General features: G+C 48.5%; 1 protein-coding gene across 2 annotated transcripts in view; it reads right to left on the reverse strand.

Annotated features, from left to right (window-relative positions):
- The window catches only part of LOC119395891 (solute carrier family 41 member 1), a 71,377-nt gene that overhangs the window by 43,325 nt on the left and 7,537 nt on the right, over positions 1 to 20,515 (reverse strand). For both annotated transcript variants that reach the window (XR_005184356.2, XM_037662905.1), the window contains exons 3-6: positions 19,845 to 19,996; positions 18,814 to 19,045; positions 16,350 to 16,490; positions 5,779 to 6,027 (exon numbers count right to left, since the gene is read on the reverse strand). Coding sequence is in view for 1 of the 2 variants with exons in the window: in XM_037662905.1 (XP_037518833.1) it covers positions 5,779 to 6,027; positions 16,350 to 16,490; positions 18,814 to 19,045; positions 19,845 to 19,912 (690 nt within the window). In the remaining variant the exon portion in view is untranslated. The remainder of the gene's footprint in view (positions 1 to 5,778; positions 6,028 to 16,349; positions 16,491 to 18,813; positions 19,046 to 19,844; positions 19,997 to 20,515) is intronic.

The raw sequence follows: 20,515 nt of genomic DNA on the forward strand, positions 1-20,515 counted from the left end.
GATGCCAGCTGCCGCTGCCACCGCTAAACCCTTTACCGCGTTACAGAGCTCGCATCAGCGTTCAGCGTCGATCACCGCTGTTGTGGCGGAAGGTGCTGAATTTACTTATTTGGTAAGCTTATATAATATTGACGATGACTTGATGAATTCACGGCGCGCAAGAAGCAAGACAAGTTGACGGACTTCTTTCATGCGAAATAAAGCGCGCTAACTTGCAAAAGAAGTTCTCGCCTTGTTCCTTAGCATATGTGAGCAAATCATCATGTTCGCGCTTTCTACGATTTCAGAAAACTGTGTCGAGGCCTGCAGTGCTTTAATTAAAGCTTTAAATACACATATTTCGTATTTCGAATTATCAATATATCGAACTATTTCGCGATCCCCTTTGAGATCGATATATCCGGGATCGACTGTATAACCTCGTTACAACGGATCTGTTTACAACAGACATTCGGATAGTACATACCAGTTTGCGGCGTTATGCCGACCTGCGTATTTGTTCCATTGATTAAGCTTCGTTTACAACGGATTCTGGTACTACGGACATTCGGATATACAGTGAACTCCCGTTAAGACGAACTCGGTTAAGACGAATTCTCGCTTATGCTGAACAACACAGGACCGATTGTTTGGTTCCCCATAGACTCAATGCAAAAAAAATTCGCTTAAGACGAACTGCCCAAGTGTACTCTTCTGTTAAGACGAACTCTCGCGGTGGTCAACAACGCTGGCGATTCTGCGAAACGAACACTGCAGTCTTGGTTGGGCATTCAGGCGACCCACAAAAAGCACAAAAGAAAAAAAAAAGCGCTTTGGGGAGCAAAGACGCGAAGCAAATCGCGACGCGGAGGGCGCGAGATAAAGGAAAAAGAACAGTCAGCGGATAAAGCCGGCATCCCCCTCACCCCAGCCTGTGGGTGGAGGAGGTGCGGGCTTTTATCAGCAAATAAAGCAACAAAAAGAGTAGGGGGACTTACAACTTGGACCCCCAAGCCATTGTATTCCCCTCCCGTTCTTCAGTTTCCCAGCTGGAGTACAAAGGAGAACAGAAGAACACAAGAGCTTGGGGCCCCTCCGCCGTGGTCAGCGGGGCAAACGCAAGGAGAGTGGGGAAAAAAAAAAGAAAGCGACAACAGGAACAAAAATGGTCTGTGCATTACAATCGAGTACGAAACCGAAACCACGATCGCGGCGCACTCCCGTCAGAGGGGTCAGGTGCATTGTCATCGCCATCACACAATGGCGGCCGAGCACATTTATTTTGTGGTCAATTCGCGTTGGTTCGCATAGGACCTGTGTGCGTTGTATCTGTTCCCAGTGAAGTGCAAATTGTGATCAGCCATTTTGATTATGGAAGCGCACGACAAGGGAAGGCTATTTTGCACAGTGAATATAGCTGCGTTGTGTCTTTTTCGTAGCGAGGCTTGTGACCGTGGGATATCTTCAGCTGCATGTCGATCAGGAAAAAGTTAGTACGGCCGAAAACGGGAAAATACTGGACCTCGAAGAAAACCTTGCAGACTTTCTTAAGCAACTCAGCGTATTCGCGATGTCGGTAGACTGTCGCGCCGCGCCGCGGCGCATGGCGGCAACGACTCCTGGAGGATAAGCAGACGACGACGCGTGTTTTGGCTGCTTTAGTCAAATGCCTCGCGCCATTGTACTCTTCTTATGCGCGTCATGGCCAAGAAGCACAACAGCAATAGGATGTGCTGCGTGCCCCAGTGCCCAAATCGAGCTGCCTCTAAGAACATAAGCCTCCATTCGTTCCCGCAAGATCCGCGGGAAAGAAAGGAAATGGGTGGTGAGGCTTCGTATCGGTAAGCCTGTGACGCCGCCGATGCGGGTCTGCATTGCACATTTCATCCCCAGTGATTTCTTCTCGAGCAATACAGGTAAGTGGAAATCACTTTCACTTTTCGCTTTAATTGACGTAGAGGCCCATACGTGCTAGCGTGACGCGACGCGATGGACAGTAAACAAAAAAATGCTACAAACTACGGGCAGTTTAAGGAACGAGCAAGCAAGCGAGCAAACCTAGTGGACGCGAAGTTGCTTGCTCGTGTGATCTTCGCAGTTGTTTTTACAGAGATTCAATACCCACTTCGATACACAAGCGAATTGCGTGAAACATTTCAGTAAGCTCCGACATTGTACGGGCACTTTTGATCGCAGCCGGGGCCATTGGGATTACGCTCGGTCGTAATCTTATGAAGCTGTTTCGATATGTTCGAATAATATTCATAGCGATTTATAACAGTATTGCACGGGCACATTTGATCGTAATCAATGCCGATCCGAATCGCATCTTTTAATCGTGATTGGTCCAAACTGATCCACGTCGAGTTCGGCGTAGACGTCACCAAAATAACAATCGTCGTGACCTCGATTCCACCTGATCGCGATCAAGAAATCGTGTAGCAGCACCTGATTCGGCCCGAGCCTAATCAAGATCGGCCCTGACCGTGATCAAACGTGCACGCGTGACAACGGTTTTGCGATCGTCGGAGGCGTGTACAATGCAGACAATCAATCTATGCAGGCTTCGATCTAAGGTGACATGATGCGTCCGTTTAACACCAAGCAGTTTTATGAACTTGAAAAGGATCGAGAGAGTGTTAGACGAAAAGTGGGGCCCTCTGTATCTGCCAATAACTTTTACTGTTCATTGAAACACATATTTTTGCTATTTAACGGAGACGTGCTGTGCAGAGTCCGAGCTACTGTGGACACCCGAGAGGAAAAGGCTCCTGTCTACAGCTGATGTGCTGCCGCACATCGTCCAAAACGTGTCGCACCACGCTGAAGAACACGCAACGAGCTGTGTTTACAAGGGTCTCTCCGGGCAAAGCGGAGCGCCTATCATCCCTCGAACAGCCATCTTGAGTCGACTTGCGCGCCACCTACAGTTCGTGGACAGTGCGAATAATGACTTTGTCAAGGCAACAGCACGCGACCAAGGCCAATCCAGAAGTGATCTTAGAGCCAGCAAAACAGGCTCACAGATGAAAACGACCTGCCAGGACAATAAATTTTGCGTTCTTTGAAGGAAAATTGTGCTTCTCTCTCTCTCTCTCTTTTTTGTAATCGTCAACATAGGAGCGTGCTACAGTTTTATCATTAAAATGTGGTAGCAGTATCTACATGAATTTTTTTTATTTTTTGAACCCCGCGAAATCGGTGCTCGTACGATTCGTGTAAGTACTCTGCTTGAAGGCATAGTTTTTATGTAGATGAGCCAAATAAATGCTTTTCTTGTCTTTTTGCCGCCATTGTAGGTCTACTCCATTCAGTGTTTTCAAGTACATATTGGATGCACTTGGCATGTTACCATGTCTCTTTTAGGGGCACTTCTGATAAGCCGAACTCCTGATAAGACGAACAGATGACCGAGGTCCCTTCGAGTTCGTCTTAACGGGAGTCTACCGTAATTGACTAAAATGTCAGGCCAGCAAGGTGGTCAGGACTCCTTTAGAGCGGACTTTTCTACCACGGACATACCAAATTCAATAACTTCCAACTTCAAACATCGCTTAGCATACTTTCGGGACGGGAAAAGCACGCCGCGGATATCGACGTACCAATTTAAGAACGAAGGCCGCCGACGATCTCCGGTCTGTCAATGATCAGCCATGCCTAGCTGTAGCGACAAAAAATCGGCGCGCAGCGTGCTTAGTGTTGCATTTGGGACGCTGACGCGCGAAATTGCTAGCCGCTGCCACTGCTTCTCCGAGCGGTCGCTGCGCGGCGAGCTGGAGGGTCCACTGCTGATGCGCAAAATGCCCATCCTCTGTTCTGAGGAGCCAGCGGGCGATGCGATTCGTTGCTTGCGACGAATCCCATCGCATTAAAATCGCATTGCGGCTTCTTCGCATTCGCATGTCCGCTAGCGCGATGTTCTTGCCCGCAAAGTTCAGATTTGTCTCATACATCGGCACCGTGAGCGGAGTTAGGCCTAGCCACGACATAGAGTAGAAAGCTCGGTTGCGATGTGCGTGGCCGCGGTGCCCGATGTTTCAAAGTACATGATGCTCGATTGTGAGCACAAAGAGTAGTCCTGCGGTGGCCTTCGTCATAAACTCCGAAGTGCTGAGAAGAACACGTCTGCGGTGTTCTACGCACGTATGCGATGTTCGTGACGAGTGCGGCGCGCTATCGTAATCTGATGATTGAGCTTCACGGCAGAAGCCGCCAATCGGAGGCCTTGAATTGAACTCCAAACATGTGCTTTTTGTACGAATGGAGGAGCTAGCTGAAACGGAGAGCTTGAACATGTAGAAATGCTCTTTACGATGAGCCCAAAATGGTGGCGCACGGTTGCACCGTTGCCGAGCTATAATTTTAAAAAACGCTGTTTTTTTTCTGCTTTTTTTTTTTGCTACAGTCGAACTCCGCTACAACGAACTCCGTTTCAACGAAATTTCCGGTACAACGAAAAATTCTCGGTTCCCCGTCAACAGTCCATAGGAGTCAATGCATAAATATGCTCGCCACAACGAACATTTTTTCTGCTGCCGTTCCGCTTCAACGAAATTTGCCATGCCATTCCGGGCTCAAAAAATTAATTTACTGTGCAATAAACACAATCTCGGACATTTTGATGCATTTTAGAACATAAAAATACGAATTCAAAGTCTAAATCGCGTGTTCGCACCTCCAGAAACCGCTGCTGTTGATTGAGTATGGGGGCTGCCATTCCTTGATAGCGACGGCGATCGGACTGCCCTGCTTTCGCAACTGGCTTGAGTTGCTTCTTAGTCGCAGACAATCCGAAGCCAAAGCTCAGTTGTCTACATTGAGGTGCAATCGCGGAACGATTCCTTTTCCCTATGCCTTTTCTGACGCCTTTCCAATGCTTTTCATGCTTTTCGCGCTTCGCTAGTGGTCAAAGCGACGGTACATCCGCGTTATCATCGCGAGCAGCCCTGGTGTGCAGTCGCGGAACGATGCCTTTTCCAACGCCAATGCTTTTCGTGCTTTTCGCGCTTGGCCAGTGCGACCGGTGCATAACCGGTGGTCGGAGCAACAATTCGTCCACGTTATCAACGGGATCAGCCAGCCGCGAGTGGTGGATAAGAATAGCATAGAATAAGGCGTAAGTCATCGCTCCGCGATAGCACGCCTGCATCTCACCGTTGTCGGCGAATAGCTTGTGTTAGCGTATTAGTGCAACTGTGCAGTTAGTGTTGCGCGCCCGTGCCTCTGTTTGGTTCGTTGTTTCTGCGTGCTTTTCAACGTGGCGTCGCTATGCATATATATGAGAATCGCGTCGTGACGCTGCTGGGGACGCAAAGGAAGCAGCAGACACTTTTTGAATTTTGGAAATAAAAGTTTCTCTGTTTACTAGCTCTGGTCAGCCATATTTTTTTCGATTTCACTACAACGAAATGTTCGCTTCAACGAACATTTTTCCGAGCACCGTCAGTTTCGTTGTAGCGGGGTTTGACTGTATTTCCGCAATTTTCGCCAATTCAGCAGATGCAAAAAAAAAAATTTTCATAGCACTCCTACGTAGTTTCCAGTGAAGATATTTTGGAATCAGATAGAAAATGGGCTACAGAAACTGAATATGTGATTTTCCAAAAATCTCATTTTTTTTTGGTCCCCCGTTAAAAATAAGACCATATTTGTGACTCATGATTCTATCCGGTTATAACAGACCCATTCAGCATTTACATAAAAGTCTGTTGTAACAGTACTTGGATTTTACATACTCCTTTACAACAGACCAAAATCCTCTTCACTATGAAGATCTGTTGTAATGAGGTTATACTGTACCTGGATGAGGGCCATGTTGCCGGCGGCCATGGCCGCACATTCGGCAGCGGTGTCCATGTTGCCCAAATTGGCCTGTGTTGAGAGGCGGGCAGCCAACGTCATCTCCAGATTGCCCTTGAGGCCCAGCAGTGCTGGCACCAGGATGAACAGCTCGGTGACGTGCTCAAACGCCGGCCACTGCTGCACCGCATCCAGTACCAACCCGGCACCGACTGTGCCAAAGCCAGCCGTCAGGAACGGAACAAAAACCTGCACAGCAGCAGACGACTGGTGAAACCTTTGAATAATGAAGCTGGCTGTGATCTTGTTGAAGAGATTGAGATGAGGCAACTGAAGACTCCGTGGACATCACTGAATTAAAATTTACAAAGGATTGCTTGAGGGCATAGTGGTGCATATAGGAAAAGATCTAAGAGCAAAAAAAAAAAAACGAAAAAGAAGCCCACAAAAATACGACACGTGGCCTTGAAAACACTGCGTGCAGTACGAAAACTCGCGTGACCTTTCAAGCTTGGATGACCACGGTGATGGCTTTTGCCTTAGAGTCATCTTAGGCGAATGCATAAAGGGCCCTGCAAGTTTGTTTTTTTTAACTAAAGTAGAATCTCGGCGATACGTACCCGGCTCGTACGAATTCATATAATTCCCCGGCTGAATTCCACTGTGTCCAATAGGCCAAAATTCGGATGTTCCGAACACTTTACCGCGTCGTGACGGGTGATACAAACTTGGGTACCAAAACCGTTGAGTGACGGCTGAGAGCAGCGCGCTCTGGAAGTACACGCGCAGCCAGCACACATGGACTTTTCACAGCGCTATCGTTGCCGAAACCACTGCGCATGAAAACCGCGGTAGATGTCAACACAATAATGTATGGCGACAACAAAACTCCGGAAGTGCATGTGCATTCAACGCTTACCGAATCAAAGCAATGCTGCTTGCCGCAACAGCTGTGGACTGTGGGAATCGAGCGCGCCCTCCCCTTTGGCGCCTCGTTCCCCTGCTAGCGCGTGTGTTGGCCCCGCGCGGCACGAGCGCCGGGGACCGCCGTTAATCGGCAGTACGGCGACCACGGTGGCAGCGCCAGGCCTCTTTGTCTGGTGCGAGCCATGCGTCGGCTTCCCGGCGCGCGGGCACGCGTCCGGGCATGCCTCGACATGCTCGCATGCTCACGCCACCAAGCTAGCTTACGTCACTGCGCAACGCCTGTCCTCACTGGCCGCCAGTGACAACCCCCTTCCCCCTTGAGCTCGCTTCTGTCTGGCGCGGGCTTGCCCGCGGGAGATGCTCTCAGGCTAGCACGAGAGGTTGACGCGCTGCTCTAGCAGGCGGCTTCTCGTTCGTGTGCTCGACTGCTGCCCTTTGTGTGATAGTCGTAGCGCCGCTGGCAAGCGTACTCGATCGGTCTTGCGGAGTTCCCCTTACGGCCTGCAAGCCCGTGACTGTCGTACTGTGCTGCATCTTGGGTTAATAAACCCGTGTTGTTTGTTGACATCCTGCCTCGAGTGCCTTTTCTGCGCCGTGCCGGAGTCGACGAACCCGGCCGTAGCGTCTTTGTTCGCTGCGGCAGTGGAGAACGTCGCGTCCCTTCACGGTCGCCTCGTAGGGTAAGCTTTGTGCTAAACCTATCTCCACAGGACAAAACTGCGGTAGACGAGATCATAGCAACAACGTAGTTCTGAAGGCACCTGTGCAGCCAGCGTGGGCAGATTAAAAATGGATGTACTGTTTACCGCAACCGGTGCGCACGAAACCGCGATCGCTATTGAAGCGATCATCGATAGTGAGTACGCAGCTTTGAAGGTACACAGTTAAGGCAGTGGTAGATTAAAAGCATAGATTAAAAGCATGGTAGATTAAAAGTCGTAAAAAGGCACGAAGGGTTTCGGCGTTTCTGTCGTTCGCTTATGACTATAGTGGAGCGGGCTTCGGCACTTAGTTTTCAGTTCGCCTCAAGCGAGGCTATGACGCGAACGTTTGCAGGAGCCAGCTTCGCCGTCCCTTAATACAGTAGACTCTCAGTAAACGGAAATCTGTTATACGGAACTGCTGCTTAAATGGAACAACTGACTCCGATATGATTGATTTCGTACATGAATTTGCACCCCTGTTCACCTCTCAGTAAACGGAACTCCTGTTAAATGGAACACATTTTCCTGGTCCCTTCAGGTTCTGTTTAATGAGAGTCTACTCTAGCCCGTTCATGTGTGCTCCTGAAAGACATACGAGAGTTCTTTCCACAGAAATAAACGTTTTATCAGGGTGTCTACCGAGTTGACATTTCTAAATTCCCTGAGCTTTTCACATTTTCCCTGAGTGCTCTTGCTAAAATTCCCTGAGTGAAACAGAACTTTGTTTTATGTCAAGATGGGTAGATATCATGTCGCTCGATGATGTCAGTCTCTAGTACGCATGCTAAAAAATAAAAATGACTTAATCCCATTTGAATAGTACAGAGAAAAGTTAAAGTTTGCACGGCGGGCTTGTTGATTATCTACCTGTTATGAAACAGTTAAAAGTCAATATAGCGAAGTTGGTAAAAGCAGCAATTTACTTCGTTATTTATATCGAAACTTCGTTAAGCTGAAATTCGACCTTTCATGCAAGGCACAGATACCGAAGGATTAATTTTAAACTGAAAATACCACAAGAACGCTAGACTAATACGGCACCATGAAAAAAATGTTTTTTTTTTCTTGCGTGAAAAAAAAAATCAATTTTGTGGAGCCTGAGGTGCAGCAATCAGAGTTATGTGCCTTGCCAGAGTGTCACGTGTAAAGACGAAACAAATGCAGGGTTAACGCACTGTGGAATTGCACTTATTCTGCTGCTGTGGCTTCTTGTCAAATCCTCACACGTAGCCCAGAGCAACGTGACGGCTTTGGTATCATGTTGCCCAGCCGAGCCATTTGCTCTCCACGAACGCGCAACATCGAAAACCGGCGCACGTTACAAAAAGAGTCACAATCTCACCACAAGAACGAAATAGTGAATCCGATAGCAACAAATAGGAATTTTATACGAATACAGGCTAGCAGCTCACTCCTTCAGGAAACGCAGCTGCTGCAGTAAGAGAAGTGACCTATCTATGGCTCAGGGGCGGATCCAGGTGCCTACTTTGGGGTGGGGGGAGTACAAAGGCTGAAGCCACCACCTCAGCAGTGCATTTTGGTGGGTCATGCATATTTACAACATCCCAGAGGGGTTATGGCGGTGCCTAAGAAGCCTTCGTTGGAAATGTGCATAGGGAAGCAGGAAAGGGTAGAGCAATGAGAGGTAGAGAGCAGGGACAAGATTCCCCTTACCCCTTTTGGGCAGTGGTAGGCAAAGCAACCTGACAAAGGAGATGGACGACAGGCACTGAAGGGAGGGGGCGGGGGCTGGCTCTGGGGCGGGGGGAGCGATCGCCGCTACCGCCCCTCACCTCTGGATCCGCCACTTCTATGGCTTCAACGGAAATTTTACAATTACAGCACAACAGCTACAAAGGTATGAGCCGTCTTCTGATCCCCTCTAAAGATACCGCAGCACACGCAGCCACACCCGCTGGTACAAAGTACGCACTTCCTGTCGGACTCACGCAGCTCCCCCCCCCCAACCCTCTGGCTTCTATCTCCATGTGCTCATCGCGCGAAGGAGACGGTCCGCTCGTTTCAACTCTGCTTAAGCTCTGTTTGTCGGCAGCGCTCGCCACTTTCACTCGCACATAAAAATATACAATGCGTGGGGTGATGTAATCGTGATTTAGACTTGATAAGGAAGATCATGGTGAAGGCAAAAAATTCGCCCGGAGTGTCTATATAATTGCTATCGAAAAAAAAAACAACCAAAATAGCTGCAGGCTAAGATCGCATGAAAGCACGGCAACAGCCTGAATTGTGGCACATCCGATTATGGTGGCCACGTTACTGTTTTCCGGCATCGCGCGCCGAACCGAGCAAGTGGGACCCATGCTGATGTCGCGAATTTCGGCCGCCGCTATGCCTTGGCTCTGAAAAGTTTTGCGATTCGGCTTTGTAGCAGAACATCCACATAAGCAGTGGTGTGGCTGGCAATTGCGAGCTACAGCCTCAAAAAATATAGGTCGACTGCCTAAAATTTGTTTCAGCAGTGCCCTCACCGGAAAAAAAAAAAAAGCTTTCACTTGCTGTAAATGGGCCAGTTAGATATGCTCGCTCTTGCCTGGAAATTTATTCTATTCTTCACAGAGTCCTAAGTAGCATATTTGAACCTCGGTATCAGAGCAAGTGAGCTCTCCCATAACCGCCAACAAGCGTCGTCGTCTTTTTTCTCGCCGATCGGGATCGCTTGCAAGATTAACTCAAGCTCCTTACATCTACTGCTACCGCATCTACAACTAGTCATGTTTGTTGCTTGACACGCGGTGATTACGAGAACACAATATCGGGCGCTAATGCACAGCATGCGCGGAAAGAATACAGAACTACGCGGCGTAATCACAGAACACCATGACAACATTGCACGATACGATGTGCCGTGTGGCCGTGGCTCATGGTTCCCCGCATGCCACACAATAGCCGGATTCTCACCGACTCCACCGCCCCGAAGGTGAGTAGAGCATCGAGGTACGCCCTTTCCCTGCAGCGGCCGTTCGATTTGAAAAGTGCGTTCACAAAATCTCGAGCCAGCGTTACCACAACTTTCGTTCCCTTTTAATAAGGTTACTGGTAAATTTTCCCTGATGGGAGCACAATTTCCCTGATTATTTCCAGTCTATCCAAAATCCCTGAGAATTCCCGGTTTTCCCCGTCGGTAGACACCCTGTTAATGCGTACAGTAAAAGCTCGTTAATTCGAACCAATGGCCTGGTCCCGGCGCAGCCATGTGTATTTCTATGGAGGAAAACTCCTGATAATTCGAACGCGTCGGTACCCACAATGGTTAATGCGGTAACCCATTGAACGACGTGCCCAAGCTTTCAAGTGTGCATGTGCGCAATCTTTATCCTCCTTCCTCTCCCCTTTACTTTCCTATATATATTCATGAGTGTGAATAAAACCCGCGCTTTTTTTCTGTTGGCATTGTCCGACTGTCTCGTTTACTGCTGGAACGGCGTGGCCACCTCCCAACTAACAGTGGCGACGAGAATACCCACCGATATGCGCACACAAAAAAGTCAACAAGGCTCTCTATCCCTGCTCTTAGAAGTCCGGGTTAAGAACATTACGGTGGACGGCCCAATTCTAATGGCTAAGTCCAAATGGTTTGTCGTAGCACTTGGCGAAGACAACTTTGCCGACGACATCGGGTGGCTGCACAGGTTGAAGACCGCTATAACATAGTCGGCAAAACCATTTTTGGTGAAAGCAAAGCCGTCACCGGCCAGGATTTTGAATGAATGGCCTCAAATCTCCTCAAAGTTTTCTCTTACGGAAATCTTCAATGCCGACGAGACCAGGCTGTTTTGGCAAATGCTGCCGAGCAAGACGCTCGACGTCCGGGCCAGCACGTGTCACAGAGGCAAAATGAACAAAGTGTATGCGAGTGTTCTGCTCGCAGTCAACATGGATGGCTCGCGAAAGCTCCAGCACTTTGTGAATGGCAAAGCGAGGGCTCCGCGCTGCTTCAAGAACTGCAAGCAGCTCCCTGACTGCTATGCCTTTACAAGAAGGCATGGATGACACGTCAGCTATTTACAGGATGGCAGCAAGTGTGGGACGCCGAACTGGGCAAGTGGGGGTGCCGCGCTTGCCTTCTTGTCGATAACTGCTTGGCCCATCACAGCACCTGTGAGCTCAAACACATTGTGCTCAGGTTTCTGCCTGCCAACACCACAGCGAAGCTGCAGCCACTCGACTAGGGCATCATCATTAAAGGTGGGTTGCAGGAGGCGACTCCTTTATAGACTTTTGGTGAACCTCTGCATGGGCACCGAGCTTAAGGTTGACCTGCTTGGTGCCATTCAAATAATGACGGGCGCCTGGCGAGACGTGAAGGTGGAGACAGTGGCCAACTACTTCCAGATGGCAGGCTTCGTGACAGCCGAAGCCTCCGAAACCAGCGAAGACGAGGGCATGGACGACGCGTTTCGCGAGTTGTTGTCCCTCTTCCCGGCTGCCATTCCAGCCGGTCTGTCTGCCAACGATTTTGTTAGCACTGACAGCAATGTTCAGACTGTTGCAAGACTCAGTGACGAGGAAATTGTAGCTGCGGTTGCAGGGACCCAGGCTGACAGCTCAAGTGGCAATGAAGATTGTCCAGACGAGGGGGTGGCTACACGGTCGTACTCCGCTGCTTAAGTGGTGGCAGCGTTCGGCTTGATTCGTCGTTGTTGTGGTGACATGGAAGGAACCGGACTGTCTCACCTAGACAGCCTTCATAAGATCAAGGCCAGAGTTTTTCACTTCATTTCGAAGATGAAGAAGCAGGCCAAGATCAGCGATTTTGTTTACGCAAATAAAGCATTCTGTTGAGTTGTGTGTGTGGAATTCGTTGTCATTCTTTAATGCGCCAATTGGTAGGTGATCGTCTGCCGCAGGTAAGGAGTATTTTTTATATCGAATTTTTTACATGCAGTCGCCGACCGTTTATTCGGACGCTGAAAATTTGGACATGCTCGTTTATTCGGACACCTTCGCGGCACTGCCACTCGTCCCATTGAAGTAATATAAACTCACGACCTAAAATTCGGACGTCCCACAGTGCGCCTTTCAATTTTTCGGACTCCGGCCAGCTGATCAAGTGCGACATTGAACGTCATGACAAGCTGTCAGCAATGTTTACAATATTTCTGCTAGGTTGCCAGCACTGAAATGTTGCACTGCCTATAGCTGGAGATCATGCCAGTGACAAAATCCACACAGAAATTACCGATCTCGAAGGCTACGTTTGTTGGCTACACGTAATGATTGCCTTTTGGCTTTAGCCAGTCAAGTATCCATTGAACGGCTACCATGGCCAAACAGCAGGCCAAGCCAAGCCAAGATTGGAATCAGCTCAGTGCTCTGTTTGAGATGAATGACAGTGCGTACGAATACTAAGCGGATCCTAACTCGGACAGAGAAAGAACGACAACACAAGCGTTGCAACATCAACTAGCCCAACGTCGTTCTTTCTTGGCGTTTGAGGGCTTGCGTTGTCAGACATTTCTGTGGCTAGGCCTGATCTGCAGCCCGAGCTTTGTGTCTCGCTCCCTTGGTTACTGCTTGGCATGCGAGGCCTATCTGCTGCAATTGTTTTGACGCCGCCCATTCCATGTGCGCCATCGTAACTAAAGAAGCGTGGCAACTACAAGGCCCTGATGATGGTGAAAAAAGCAGCAATTATTCGCCAGGTGGAAGGTGGCCGACCTCAATCCAAAGTTGCTTGGGAGTTTTTCGCCGAGTTGGGCGATGAGATCATCCGTCAGCTACTCGAACCAGCGCATGTGAACAGTGACTGTCGTGATACGTGCCTCCTACATTACAGCCATCAAAGGCAGATTTAGTGTAGGCCGTCGCAGACGAATTGCCGACCCACAGGGGCGGCGAAACATCGGCTGAAATACAGGCCGACTTGGTCGCATGCAAGCGTGCATGTGTACAGACACGCATTGACAAGATTTTTCTGGCCGCTGGGCCAATAAAGGTGCTTTTTTTCTGGTGAATCCTTTTTTCGGACTCCCGATTATTCGGACTTTTCGGCGGTTCCTGCAAAGTCTGAATAAACGGTCGCCGACTGTATTGAATTATTTCGCGATCCCCTTCAAGTTCGATATATCCGTGTTTGACTGTAGTCCCCTTCGAGTTCGAATTAACAAGCATTTACTGTATATCACGGTTTGAGCACGGATTTTGCTAGGTTTTTGGCAACACGAAATTTCGAGTGATACAAATATTTTCACTCCACCGCGAGATTCGTATCACCCAAGTTCTACTGTACCATACTTATTAACTACACTGCCTTTTTAGTCCTTCTCAAGCCTTCATACTACCGCTGTTTCAGAGTAAGAGAGTGAGAACTCTCTCTGACAAGCGAGAATGCCGAGAATTTCGCTGGCGTAAAGAAATCGCTGACATGCTACTCTGTGTGGCAAGGAAAGTGGGGAGAGAAAGACAGGTGGAGAGAGGCATATAAAACAAACAAAAAGAAAGTTAAGAGAGAAAGAAAAAGTAAATCAGACACTGAGTTTTCTGACTCTTGGGTGACGACCAGAGTCTGGATTTTTAGGCATTAAAAAAGGGTGCTTTCCGTGCCAGAAATACACAGGCAAAATGAAGTTTTAGGCGTCCAATATCGTAATTATAGGCACAATAAATTTTTACTTAAATGCAAATAATTTCAAAGGAAGACGTGCATGACCTCTATTTACGACAGGAAAACAAAAAAATTATTGTTTAAGGTGGTACACAGGCCCCAACAGTTGAACGTAGCTGTGAAATTGTCCTTTGTCACACACGCTTTGCAGAACACGGTCTCTCCGCTTATTCTGTAGCATGGCGAGTCAAGTGCCTGCTGTCGAATCAACATACCGTATTTACTCGAATCTAAGCCGATGTTTTTTTCGAAAAAACGATGTGCGAAAGTGGGGGGGTCGGCTTAGATTCGAGTACAATGAATAGGTTTTTTTACTTTTCTGGTCTTGCGAATTTCGGGGGTCGGCTTAGAATCGGGGCCGGCCTAGATTCGAGTAAATACGGTACACCTATGCACCGTTCTTTTCGGCATGACTGAGAAGGGTAGAGCAGGAGCAGACAGAGATCGCTAAAAGACCAGAAGGAGGGGACTCTTCCTATTGGCTGGGTCGAATCGTGCAGAGCCAGTTCCTCTCCTGGCGATGAACACCTTAAAAAGTAAATTACGAACTAAACAGAAGCTGCTTGCACATAACATTTTTCTTTCTTCTTTTGCTCATCACTCTCCCGCACGGTGTAAGAATATACTCAGGTGATGACACTCTTCCCCCAACGCATGGGAAACCGCAATCCACGCGCGTTCAGATAATGTTCGGGCTCTTATCAGATGACTTGCAGAGGGCGCTACGAAAAGCGGGGTAGTCGTCTCCATAGCAACGCGCATGCTGCTGATAACGTGCATTTTTCTGTGCCATTTTGCTGGATAATGTGCATCCGCCAAGCGGCGTCGAGGGGCGATATCGAGAGAGCAACAGGAGGGGGAACGGCGAGAGCGGCGGCGATGACGCAGCACCACCGTGATTCGGCTACTCGCGGGCGCTCTCCGCCTCAAGCCATTAGATGGCGCACCGCTCAACGGACCGACGACTGAACATTTTCTGGCCGCTTAGGCGCGCGCAGTGTCAACACCTGAATATTCTTACACCGTGCTCTCCCGTGACACCTCTCCACAATTTCAAATTCGCCAACCACTCGCGCCATATCAGTGCAGCGGCGTATGCTCCCCAGTGCGTCCCGTTTTACCGCTGCTAGCGGTTGTTTCCGGGAGTTGGTTGAACTAGAGGGAAAGGTTGAACCCCACAGACTTTCAAACAGCGAATGTTGCGCGGTAACCTGAATAGCGGTCTCAAACTGCACTTGAAAGCGAAAGTTGGAATGAAAGAGTGTAAATATAAGCGCTAGTTTTGAAAATAGGTATTTATAGGCCCGAACGCCAAAAATAGGCATTTATAGGCACTATGTAAACACTATAAATGCCCTCCTTAGCCTCTAATTCATGCTCATATATCAAAGTGGGGCGATAGAATCTTAAGGAAAAAATAGGCATTTGCCTAAAATCCGGTCCCTAGTGATGACGTGTGGTGATACAGACCTTCATTGCGTACATCGTCCTACAATAAGATGAGAGATTTCACTGCATGAAAGGTGAACGAGGGTGACGTACAACAAACAACTAAAGTTTGTCAAACCGAGCGATACTGAGCGAACGCCTCTGTTGCCTGAGGCAGCCTAAAGGCACACAATTAAATGATAAGGGTCCCTGTGTACCGTATTTAGTCGAATCTAGGCTGCTCTCGATTGCAGGTCGACCCCTGAAATTCACAAGGCCAGAAAAAAAAAAAACTTACCTTGAATGCAGGCCAAATTAAAAAAAGAAGACATCGTTTTATCGGCACGACTACACTGCACGATCGCTTCCAGAAAACTGACCAACTCCGCGCTCGCACTACTTGCGCCTCTGCCACCTCCGCGTCACATGACAGGAGAGAGGGTGTCAAAGTGCGTGGCATTCACCGGTGCCGTAATCACGTGACCCGATCCACCTTTGCCCGCCTTTGCCGGCGTGAAATCTCGCTGGCTCGACGACCCTCGCTGCATGAACATGGGACGGCGAGATTTCGGTACAATGGACACTACGAAGCAGACAACGCGGTCGGCCTGAGTAGCCATGGGGAACACCACTCTGCCGCTGAGCCTGAGCGACCTCGTCACCATGCAGCTACTGTAAGATGTCGCGAAAATGAGCTTCGAACGCGCATGCAGAGCCACCACGCTGCTAGCGCGGCTGGGCCTTTAGGTAGGTGGCCGCTGTGGTCAAATCATGGTACTTAAATCTAAGCTGACCCCCCCACTTCCACACATCGTTAAAAAAAAAACATCGGCTTAGATTAGAGTAAATACGGTAATTGAAAGCATGCAATATTCATAGAGTAATACCTGAATTGCTACAACACGAAGTCGTTCTTTGGTGATGGCAGTCTCTTCCTCGGCGGCTGCATCGGCAGATACGTCGGCCACAAGGTCCAAGCAGATGGCTCCGCTAGGGGACAGTGGTCGATCACTGCCACCAAGCGCCACCTGGTGAGAAAACAAACAGCCAATAATCATCCATACAACGCACCTATGGACAAGCGTACGTGTTTATGTTTTTCCATTGAGCATAGAGCAGGACACACTTTTACGTGAACAGAAACTTTCTTGTATGTTGTCATTGGTTCTCTTGGCCGTAACTAGAATGCAAGCACAATGAAAATTACAGTGTACATTCTAGAACCTAAACGAATACAGTAGAACCCCGCTGATACGTTTTTGAAGGGACCGTAGGAAATAAACGTAAGAGACGGGAAACGTAAGAGCCGAAAAACAGGAAAAACGGCAAAATATTTAGTGGTACAGAATTTTATTTCAATTCTTACGAGCAGCACGAAAATTGGCGCGCTCAGCCGCGATCTAGTCGATGGATAGAAACGCGGAGCTTAGGACGGCCTTATCCACAGAAATGTAATCAACGTATGTGATTTTTTTAACACCAACAGCTGTAGGCATGAAAAAACTAAGCACACGCAATCACGACCGGCGCGGCGAGTCCGACCGCGAACCGCACGCACGACCATGCGAGCTCCAACCAGCTCGAACTCCTCCCGTTCTCCGACAAATAACGATGATGATGAGTATACGCCTACGCCAACGCGATGGCAGAAGTGAATGCCAATCTCGAAGGCCTTGCTTTCGCAAGCAATTACGTCATACACGCCATGTTTGTGCAATGCAAATCTCAGAGGCTATGCTTTTGTCAATAGTAAATGCCAATCTCGAAGGCCTTGCTTTCGCGAGCAGTTACGTCATAGACGCCATCTTTGCAATTTGAATCTCGAAGGCCATGCTTTTGTTTGCATCAATTGAAAGATTCTGTTGCTTGCGTCTCTCATGCGGCTAATATTACGGTCAAACGAGGCCAAGCTGCGTGAAAATGCGCCATGGCCGCTCTCTTTGGTAGTCACTCGGTCGGCTCCGGGCGCACTTCGCGACGTATCATACGGGAACGGTCCGACAGTAACGACTAACAGCGGGGTTCCCAATACATTGTATCCTATGGGAGCTATGCCGGGACCGGCGGAAAACGACGTAACAGCCGGGAAAACGCAGCAGTGAGGAACATAACAGCGGGGTTCTACTGTACAAGTGATGAAATTGGAATGTACGATGACGCACGCATGAAGAGTTGATGTTGTTTGCCTGTAGATCAGATTTCGATGACAAATCTTACCACTACCACTATGCTGCGAGTTCATTTTTCTGGGCACAACTCTGCCCATTAACGAGTTCAATACTGAACACTTTGGCTCCTGCACTCTTTATTGTCATGACAATGTGACAGTATGCCCACTCTTTTGCTCAACCTTAATCCAATCTTTTTCCATACATCTTTAATTCCGCATTCTCGCATCAGTTCCTGTCTGAAAAGAGTGTATTGTGTGCTTTACAATGAATGTTTTCGTGCAATGGTGAAAAGTGCTCATAATTTATCTGCATTCACCAGTTACACCATGTCCTCGCTATGCCAGCAATGGTACATGTTCTCCTTCAATGGCAAGGTCGATGTCAGGCAGGCTTTTCTGCCTTTATCCAAGTTCAGCCTTACGTCTAATGCACCTGAACAATACATGAAATAAAATAGGGTGCAAGAAAAAAAAATAGCGTTACCTTGTGAATTAATTGTTACGTATCCATTGTTAAAAATAGCACAACACAAACACAAACAAGTAAAAAATTTGGAGCAGCTCCGTACTAGTGGTGTGAAGAGTGAGGTAGCAGCGAAGCTAGCTTGCACTAGTGGCGCAAGGCAGGAAGCAACAATGGAGCGAGTGCTTGAACTCCGAACGAAGAAGCTGCCCTCTCAAGACAGTGTCCCTTCCTCGCTTAAACGACATGGGTTTGGCGGGAACGTGTTACGTGACTAGTGTTATGTCATTTTGGAGGGAACATGTCAGGTGACTAGGGTTACATGATTTTACGTAATGTTCCCCTCCTTGTTTCTCCACTTCTCGCTTCCTGTTTATCTCTTTTCTCTGTCCTTCTATCTTTTTATCTCTTTCCTTTCTTTCTATCCCTTTATGTCTGTCTCTCCCTCTCTCTGTACACTCTCTCTCGGCCATCCGAGTTATTGCATCACACGCAGGAGAAATCACCACAACGGGAGAGCGCGTGCCGGCATGATGATGTTGGTTTATTGCAACACCAGACAAACTACGGCCAGCTGCAACAGCTGAACTGTCAAAACAGGGACAACATGCACAACATGGACAAGCGCTGGTCGAGTGTTCGTACTTGTCCTCGCTTACACTGCGCTGTTTTTTTTTTTTTAAGCTAAGCAAGAAAGAAATATAGCACACAAATTGACCTTGTTCGGCGGGCAGGCAGTGTCCTCCTCGTCCAAGAGCTCGGGGCGGGGCTTGCCCTCGAGGGTGGTGAGACGCGGCAGCTGCCCATTGAGCAGGGTGGCACTCTCCGAGTAGAGACTGCCGTCGGGGGTGCTCGCCGCTGGCACCACGGCAAACAGGGCCTCCGACGGGGTGCGGCTGAAGCCCTCATTGGCAACGCCTCCTCCAAGGGACAGTCCATCAGGCGTCACCCTGTGCAAGTATGCGAGTACCACTTCACACACCGGATTTCAGTATCCTAGTACTCTATGTAGACATTGCAGCATATGCCGATGGACAAACGCTGCAGTAAACACTATCAAAACATTCCAAGCATTTGGGCACTTGCACCTTTACTGCACCTAACTGCCAGAAGAGTTAAGGTGTGTTGTTGCGGAAACTTCAAAGCAGCGTCACCACGCACCTTTAGTTATTACTTTTCCGATTTAACAAGCCTCCCCTCACAATGAAGTGTGTCTTTTTTTCAGCCCTGCAAAAGACTGACTTATTAACATACATCTTTGCAAGTTTTGCATGTTTAGCGAAAAAAGGAGCCCGTGCCCTATGGAGAAAATGGGGGCAAGTGAAGCCTGGCGTGCGCGTACCTGACGTGCTATTTTTCTTTTTTTCTTTCTATCGCATTGTACAACGCTCCCTCCTAACTGTTTCCTTTCGCAATACCGAGAATTAGACCTTCATCCACACGCTTAGCAGTGCAACACTTCAGTTGCTACAGGCAACACTGACAGTAATGCATTCATGTCCAGGCAACAATGAAATGTGACAATGAGAAACAATGAGTCATCTCGATAAAAGGTCATATTGCCACATCAGAAATGGCTGATCGCCAACAAGTCCGTGATCGAGAGAGCATCGACTATTGGAAAACACCGGATACAAACATGCACGCAACCACCTGGTTTCTTCGTGGTCACACCTACAACGCCTACGACACTTGTGAGGCGACACAAGCATCGCTTGACAACCAGACGCTTCTCTTTGGTGGAGGTACCTTTCCAGGGGGTGCTCCCTAGCAGGGTTGACTTCACGGGGCGTGGTGCTCCCTTGACCTGCAGCCATGACGGTGGCCGAGTGAACCGCTGTCTGGCAGCCTCTGCAGCTGGCTCGCCACACAGGTCGGAGGGAAGTAGCTTTCACACAGCCCTGCACATCCACAACAACCATTTGGCACTCAGAGTAACCTACCTCTCCTTTGAAGTATGCTTCAAAACAGTGCCCCTAATAATAACTAAGTTTTAAATTTTTCTTCTATGATTTTTGATGCTTGGCAATCTTGATTCAAAATGGCTTAAACGCTACCACCACTTCATCTTCCCTACTTCACGCATTTAACTTTTTTTTATTGTTGGGATTTTACGGTTCAAAACCCTGATATGATTGTGAGGGATGCTGTAGTGGAGAGCTGCAGAAGTTTAGACCACATGGGGATCTTTAACATGCACCTAAACCTAAGTACACAGGCCTCACACATTTTGGCCTCCACCGAAAATGCAGCCGCCACGGCCGGGATTCGATCCCGCAACCTAAAGGTCAGCAGTCGAGTACCATAACCACTAGACTACTGTGGCGGGTGACTACTTCCTGCTTACCCATATGCTTTCTCGAAAAGTGCATGAAACGTTTTTTTGTTACGTTGCATTTTGCAGCATGCAATGCCACATT

This window comes from Rhipicephalus sanguineus, chromosome 6 (genome assembly GCF_013339695.2).
Source record: "Rhipicephalus sanguineus isolate Rsan-2018 chromosome 6, BIME_Rsan_1.4, whole genome shotgun sequence".
Lineage (NCBI taxonomy): Eukaryota > Metazoa > Arthropoda > Arachnida > Ixodida > Ixodidae > Rhipicephalus > Rhipicephalus sanguineus.